General features: G+C 34.8%; 1 protein-coding gene across 1 annotated transcript in view; it reads left to right on the top strand.

Annotated features, from left to right (window-relative positions):
* The window catches only part of Bckdhb (branched chain keto acid dehydrogenase E1 subunit beta), a 205,353-nt gene extending 198,226 nt beyond the window's left edge, over positions 1–7,127 (top strand). Inside the window, exon 10 of the mRNA XM_046432189.2 lies at positions 6,979–7,127. Coding sequence (XP_046288145.1) covers positions 6,979–7,119 — 141 coding nt within the window. The 3' untranslated portion in view covers positions 7,120–7,127. The remainder of the gene's footprint in view (positions 1–6,978) is intronic.
* Positions 7,128–8,011: the final 884 nt, after the last annotated feature.

Here is an 8,011-nt window from a genome sequence, read left to right as displayed (position 1 = left end):
GCACTGCTAATTCTGATCTCTAGACAACTAATTGCAATTAGAAGTGAAATCTCTGGTGTTTTATTAATTCAATAATAGAAACTAAATTATATTAATATTTAGGTTTAGAAAGCACATTTACAAATAATTTAAAAATACTTCTTAATATTATTCCTAGAGAAGAAATAGTGAGTCTATAATCTGTATGGTGCAGGGTTTATGACATTTATAGCTTAATGCACTCCCTTCCAAGATGTAAAATATAATCTCATAGTTCAAATTGATATAGTGATATAATGATTACCCAATATAAGCTGAATCTTTTTGTTTGGAAGGAAACTTAAAAATCACTTTTCTGGGTTTTTGCTTTGAAATTAAATTGTGAGGGGGTATTTTTCCTTAGAAATATAAGATGCTGATTTATCAGATAATCCTGCAGATAACATACACATATTTTAATTTGTGATGTGTTTCTCATTACACTGTCCTGCTTTTCTGACTTTCGTTAAATGCTTAGAAAAATCAGTTAACAGGTTTTCAGGAAAAGAAAGTAATTTTATCAGCCTATTTTATCTATATAGGAAAGACCTTCATATTTTTTATCTCACTTTGAATTTTGTCTTACATCTTTCCAACTCAAGATAGTATGTAGTCTTACACAATCGGCTGTATCCAACTTTCTGTCATTAGAAGAACTGAGCGAAAAATCATTCCAAAGCTGTTCTTGGAAAGAAATCTGTGCTAAAATTACCGGAACTACAAAATAAATAAAGAGCAAATTATTTCTTTAAAAACCTACCAAATGATATTGTATGGTCTTTATTCTTGACTCTATTTTTTTTAAGTGTGTGCCTAGTTTACATCTTTTATATATTGGACTTTTTTTCCACTCATAACATTTTGTAATCTGGTTGACATGTCACTTTTCTATCATATCACTGTGTGGAAAATATATTCTTTGCGGGGAAGAATTATTTTAACCATCTCCAGAGTTCTTGACTTCCCTAGCTAGTCATATTTAATCCATTATTCCACTCCCAGAACTAGTGATTAGTAGCCAGGCTCCCAGCTCCCCACCAGGGGGCAGCACTGGACCCTGCCTTGCCTTGTGTCTGTCCCACCCAGTGTTCTCCACCTTCATACAGTACTTATGATTCTTGGTATTTTCTTAGACTTTATAGGGCTTAGTAAGTATTCAGTAGGTGGTAGCTGTGCTGGTATTGTGCTACATCTCAGGTTTAACAGTTTTGTGTTACTAAATCTTGTCTTCAGTGGTGATTTGTTTTACCATTTCAAATGCCTTATGTTTATTATGAACAAGGATTCCTTAACCTTGGAAAATCTTAAGAGGCAAACAAACTAGCAATCATTGAGCACTATGGCATATCAGGCATGAAACCAGGTACCACACAATCTAAAACAGCAAATAGACAAGAAGACACTATAGACACTTCTCAAAAGAAGACATACAAATGTCCAACGAATACCTAAAAAAAAATGTGCAATTCATTATCATCAGACAAATGCAGGTGAAACACCACAGTGAGATAGTATTGCACTCCAGTTAGAATTGCTATCCATAAAAAGACAAGAAATAACAAATGCTGGCAAGAATGCAGAGAGAGGGGAACTCTTATATACTCTTATAAGAATATAATTTAATATAGCCATTGTGGAAAATAGTCTGGTTTTTCCTCAAAAGACTAAAAATAGAACTACCATATGATTTGTCAATTCCATTAATGGGTATATAGCCAAAGGAGATGAAATATTTATACCCCAAAGATAGTTGTTGAACCCATATTTATTGCAGCACTATTTACAATAGCCAAAATATGGAATCAAACCTAGAGGCCCCTCGCGGGATGAATGAATAAAGAGATTGTGGTATATTTATAAATGGAAAACTACTCATCTATAAAAAGGATAAACTCTTGTCATTTGTAGCAACATGGATGGAATTAGAGAACACAGAAAGACAAAGAACACATATTATTTCGCATTTATAAAAAACGGTAAGTCAGCCAGGCTTGGTGGCACATATCTATAATCTCAGTAACTTGCAAGGTAAAGGCAGGAGGATCACAAGTTCAAGGCCAGACTCAGCAACACAGCAAGACCTGTTTCAAAATTCAAATAAATTTTTATATATTAATAATTATAATAAAAAGATAAAATAGTTATAAAACAATAAAAGTGCAGTAATTGGGATTTTTAAGTGCTTCCTTTTTGCAGTTATAAATGGTGGCTTAGAGGGAGTCAATCATAATTATACAAAGATTCCATGCTGTGTCAATTATATTATGCAAGCTTGCCATAAAAACAACAAAAAGATTTGCTGATAGTGACTGAAGCTAAACTGTGGAATACCCGAAAGTGACTTCAATAATGTAACTCCTGTGATACTGTGACAGGAGAATTGATGGCTAAGGTACGAGAGGCAAATGAGGTTAAATATTGAATGATCTCGAGGGATACCATGAAAACCCTAATATACATGTATTTATACAAATACAACATATAATACGTTAATATGTTAGTCTCTTTTTGATGCTATAAGAAGATTCCTGAGATTGAGCAATTGATAAAGATTAGAAATGTGTTTGGCTCTTGGCTCTGGAGTCTGGGCAGTCCAGCAACATGGCAAAAGCATCTTTTTGTCATAATAACATGACAGAGGACATTGCATGGTGAGATTGATCTAGTATGCCGGTTTGGGTCTCTCTTCCTCTTCTTAAAAGCCCACTACTGCCATTATGGGGGCCCATTCTCATGACCTCATCTAGTCCTAATTACCCCCCAAGGGTTCCTCCTCCAAATAACATCAGAATATGAATTTGGGGACCAAATTTCCAACATGTGAACATTTGGGGACACATTCAGATCATGGCAGTTACATTCATTGAAACATAGGCATAAATACAGTATACTTAATTTTTTAAAATTAACAATAATACCTTATGTGTCTTAAACTGTAACAGATCCAATACTAGTAATTTGTATTTAACCTCTCTTATCTGCTAAAAGAATTAACAGTCTTTGTCTTCCCTGATTTCAACCACATATTTTGTTTTCCAACAACAAAAGATAAATTTATATTGTTTCAGAAAATAGGCAAAGGTAGTTTATTTTGCCTGTGTCTGTGATTTTGATGATTCAGAATCATTTCATATTGCATGCTTCCTTTTCTGGATATAGTAATTAGCAATCCAGATGGCTAATATATAAACAATTTAAGTTATGCTTAGTTAAATTATTTATTATAGCCCAGGAGGTTCCTAGCTCACTTTAGTACCCGTGACCATCTGTTTATGGCTTTGCACATTACCGTCTGCAAGTCTGTGCTTTCAGTTTCTTTACAGGTCACAGTCCCCACCTCCCTTATACATGTGGAGGACACTTGCTTCTAAGGCTGTATTAACCATTGCACCTCTCAAGACTCTGTTGCAAAACCTTGGTAATCCCGGCTTGCCTTCAATTTTACCTTTCTTTTTATTCCTAATTCAGTTGTCCCCTTGCTATTGCTCTTCTCAAAAGTATTCTATAAGTTGAAACTTGTAGAATAAAGATTAAGAGCATGAGCTGAGTGGGGGCTGTGTATGTGGCTAATTGATCCTGGACAAGAGTTTCCACCTCAGTTTCCTTACTTATAAAATGAACTATGCATGAGATAAAATATAACCCATTTAGTACCCTGCCTGGCATTCCATTAAGTACTGGTCACTATTCTTATTATTCACATTTTTGGAAAAAAAATTCTTACAACTGTAGGTAGGCATATTTAAAGGGAAAGTTTGACTACTATTTCTAGAGTTTCACATGGGTCTTTTGGAAGGAGTATCTGTTTTAATTTAAGCAGCTGATTATTTAGGTGAAAGCAGATATCACAATAAAATGTGTGTAGCTGTTACAGCATGGTTGTTTGGGGTTTGCTTTCAGTCTACCTCACGGGATCCTGATTGAAACTTTGGATCCCAAATAGCTGAAGGAAAGTTTCTCTCGATGCTGGTCTGAGTTCTTTTCTGTTGCTCCTGGTTACTTGTTATACTGTGATCACTTTGGAACCTAGCTGTCACATCTGTCATTGTTCCACATGGGTCAGGCCAGTCCACATACGCAGTCTCTGGGGAGAAAGACCAAACACTGACACTCCCATATCAACCCGTGTTATAGACTGTATGTGTGTTCCTCCCAGCAGCCTGTGAGCTAGGCCAGTCTTCCTGATTTTATGCAGTTTACAGTTTCTGAATCAAAAATCATCTATTTTTTTTAATATGAGTATAGTGAGGCAACCAATGGAACAAATGAATATGATTAATCTGGATTGTCTTGAAAATTCAGGGCAAATAGCTGCTATGGTTACAGTGTCATGTGGTTATAATGTAGAGATAGAGATACTTTGTGAAGGCTTAATCTTGCACATAAATCTACAGACCTGCCAGTGGGATTCTAGTGTCTCTCTCTCTCCCCCCTTCCCTCTCTCTCTCTCTCTGTCTCTCTCTCTCTCTGTGTGTGTGTGTGTGTGTGTGTACTGCTTCTGTATGAAAAAAAACTGTAGACATACACTCACACCACCCTGTTTTGACGATAGCGCAGATTTAACATGCACTCACATAAATCCTTAGCATATGAACCAATTCAGAAGTAACTGTGCAGCTGCTTGATTGGCCCAAACATCTTGTTTCCAATTCCTTTAAAAGAAGCTTTTACTAAAGTCCATGGAAGAAGTAATTCAAGGCTCTTTAATATATTTCGGTTTGCAAAGAGAATCTCAAACTGTTCTAGTTGGTTAGCGTATATCCTTATAAAACCAAATATCCCATTCATAGTCTCTTGTTATGCATCCTTGAATTATCTTCCATGATTTTTATAGTATATTTTGTATGCTTATAGTAGTATTTTATAATCATTTAATTCCATGTAATTTACGGTAATTGTTTCCAAAGTGAGCAAACCCCTTCTGTAAAAATCACACATGAAATAGAATATTTATTCACATATGAAAGGGATCCTTCACTTTACTTTTTTCTTCTTTCTCAGTGTCATTTGATTACAGAATTAACAGTCTCATAAAGCCTCAAAAAATATATACAAAGTACAAAGTAGAGTCTTCTCTCACCTCCTTGCCGCTCCCCACCTCAAAGAGTAACCGCTGTTTATAGTTCAAGCATTCCCTGGCAGCAGATGTTTTTCTGTGCCTGTGCAGACATATAGATGTCTTCTTGGAAAGACTGATGCTCACATTCTTGAGGAGTTAGGAGCATTGCTGTTTGGAAAAAAAAAAAAATTTAGTTTGACGATGTTAGTCATTATGCTTAAAGGGAGTGATTTTAATAAACACTGACAGGTCATTTTGTGGTAAGCCAGCTTTTCAAGTTACTAGTTTGAAAGAATAGTATTTTATAACAGGTGTAAAAATCAAAGGTGTTTTGTGAAATATTTTGCTCTTGATTTTCTGTATTTTGCAGTGTCCATGGATAATTTGTTTACAGACACTGCAGTATTCAAGGAAGATGGAAAAAACAGCCTGTGTCAGCTAAAGAAATAAAACTGTTAATCCCAAATTGACAATTGAAAGCCCTTTAAAGTTACTTGTTACACTCAAGAAACAATTCATCCAATCTGTCATCTCATTCCAGCTTATTAGTAGTGGAATCTCTCAGGTGACTCTTTCAACAGTTGGTGTTGAGTTCTAAAGTTGTTCGTAGAGATTCCCTGTTGCTAAGAAATACAACAATTATTTGGTGTTTGATACTGTAAGTCACAGTGGTTAACAGGGCTGAAGGGAGGTCTGTAAATGTCCCATTTTTTCTCTTTGGAGCTGATCTGTCCCATTTCCGTGTCCTTTCTGCCTTGGTACACTTGTCACAGGAAAAAAACTGCACAGTAAAATTAAGCCTCAGATGTCGGGATTTCCTTATGTAAAAATATCAGCTCAAATGAAAAATTAAAAATAGTAAAACATGTAAGAAAACATAGGCCTCCTCAAATCCTTTGTGAATCAAGACAGTGTATAAAATATATGAATCAAAACCAAGAGTTTTATTTAGGTAATTGATGTGAATAGTAAAATTAATATTATTTTCTATAGTTTAATCATGTCTCTCTTTTTAGTTTATCTTTTTAAAAATTTCATTTATTTTCAGATTTGAGTGTTTTATTTATCTAACATTTTATACCCCTAAAAATAATTTTCTATGCTCTTCTACTGGAATGAGGACTTCACATGTTTGAACTAGATCTCTAGCTTTATGGAGTTCCTGGTCTCTAAGGAAGAGGGATAATTTGGTCACTGCAATGAACCATGCCCAAGATCAGTGCTGTGGGAATTCAAGCAGAAGAAGCCTTTCCTCATCTATGGTGCACAACTGGGAGGTGCTATAGAGACTGGCTTTCCAGGGCCAGGACCTTTAAGAGAATGCCTGAGAGTCAGACACACGTCAGTCAGGCAGAGAGTAGTGAGCTTGGGAAGTGAGTGGCCAGAGACTAGCAGCATCTGCAAAGTCCTGGCCATGAGAGAGATAAGGACACAGTCAGGAATCTGATAGAAGTTTAGTCTGGCTGGAGTATAGTGGAGTTATAGAAATTTATTATGAAAGTAATACATGTTCATTTTTTAAATTAAAAAAAATAGCAAACAGGAAAATATGCATCGTCACTAATTTCAAGCTGCAGTTAACTTCTGTGAACCTTTTGCTGTCGTCATGCCTTACATTTATAGTCATAAGAAACACATGTGATCTTCATTTGGCTCAGATAATAGACGTATAAAGATATAAGATGCCTGTACATATATGAAAACATTTTAGATCAGGTTGGGATCATGCCAACATGCTACTTGTTACCTGCTTTTTTTCCCACATTATAATGTATGCTTAGATATTTTTAATATCCTTAGATGTCATTTTATTTTAAATGAATTATTTTTAAGTTGTAATGTTTTATTTTTATGAATACCAATGTATTTTTAAAGTTGACTATCTCAATTTTTCTCGGCAGGAAGAATGTTTCTTGAACCTCGAGGCTCCTATATCCAGAGTGTGTGGGTATGACACACCGTTTCCTCACATTTTTGAGCCATTTTACATCCCAGATAAATGGAAGTGCTATGATGCCCTTCGGAAAATGATCAACTACTGACCACATAGGTAGGTGCCCTGTATTGTGAGAAAGTTAACGTTAGTCCCTGACATTCATGTACTGTTACCCATGGATCAATAGTCGTCCTTGTGTTACATTCTGATAAACAGCAACTTTCAGAACAAAATGTCTACTTTGTAAAATAAATCTTTACTAGTATGTTCACATTTAATAGAAACATGTCAAGCAGATGTATATATGTGATTTCTAGAAAGCATTATTCAGATTTTATCTTTATTTCTGTATACTTTTCTGACTATTTAAAATATTCACGAATAGGTATAATTTCTATTATTATTATTTTGTTTTTTATTTTTTGGTGCTGGGGATCAAACCCAGGGCCCTGTGCATGCAAGCCAAGCACTTTACCAACTGAGCTATACCTCCAGCCCCAATTTCTGTTATTTGGAAGTGCCCCCTCAAACACCATTAGCTTAGGCTCTAGTTATTCATATGATGATTTATAACATTCTGAAATTCACCCTTATATTATCTGGAGAAAACATTTGTTGAGTAGAATAAAAATTTCAACTAAGGAAAAAACTCACTGCTACTATCACTACTATTTTCAGATCCTTTTTGGCAAATGAATGCTTTTTAAATTTTGAATAACAGATGATATTTATTCATAATGATTTTTGAAGTCATGCTTATCAGCCCCTTCAGCAGTGTCATTCTAACAGAAATAAATAACATTAAGAATTATTAAATTAGGTTTTCTGGGTTTTAATATAGATGTTGCTATCACAGACACTCTGATTTTGAAATGTTTCAAAATGAGTAGATAGAATTAGATACTTTACATTTTAAACTGTAAGTTGACCAAAACATAATAGTAATACATTTTGAATAACCATAATTTTTCAGAAGAACAGGCTCTAAAATAATATTC

This window comes from Marmota monax, unplaced genomic scaffold (assembly GCF_021218885.2).
Source record: "Marmota monax isolate L192 unplaced genomic scaffold, Marmota_monax_Labrador192_F-V1.1 WCK01_AAM20220418_F8-fsc00013, whole genome shotgun sequence".
NCBI classification, from domain to species: Eukaryota; Metazoa; Chordata; class Mammalia; order Rodentia; family Sciuridae; genus Marmota; species Marmota monax.
The sequence above is the reverse complement of the archived record's forward strand: the minus strand, read 5'-3'. Positions and strand labels throughout refer to the sequence as shown.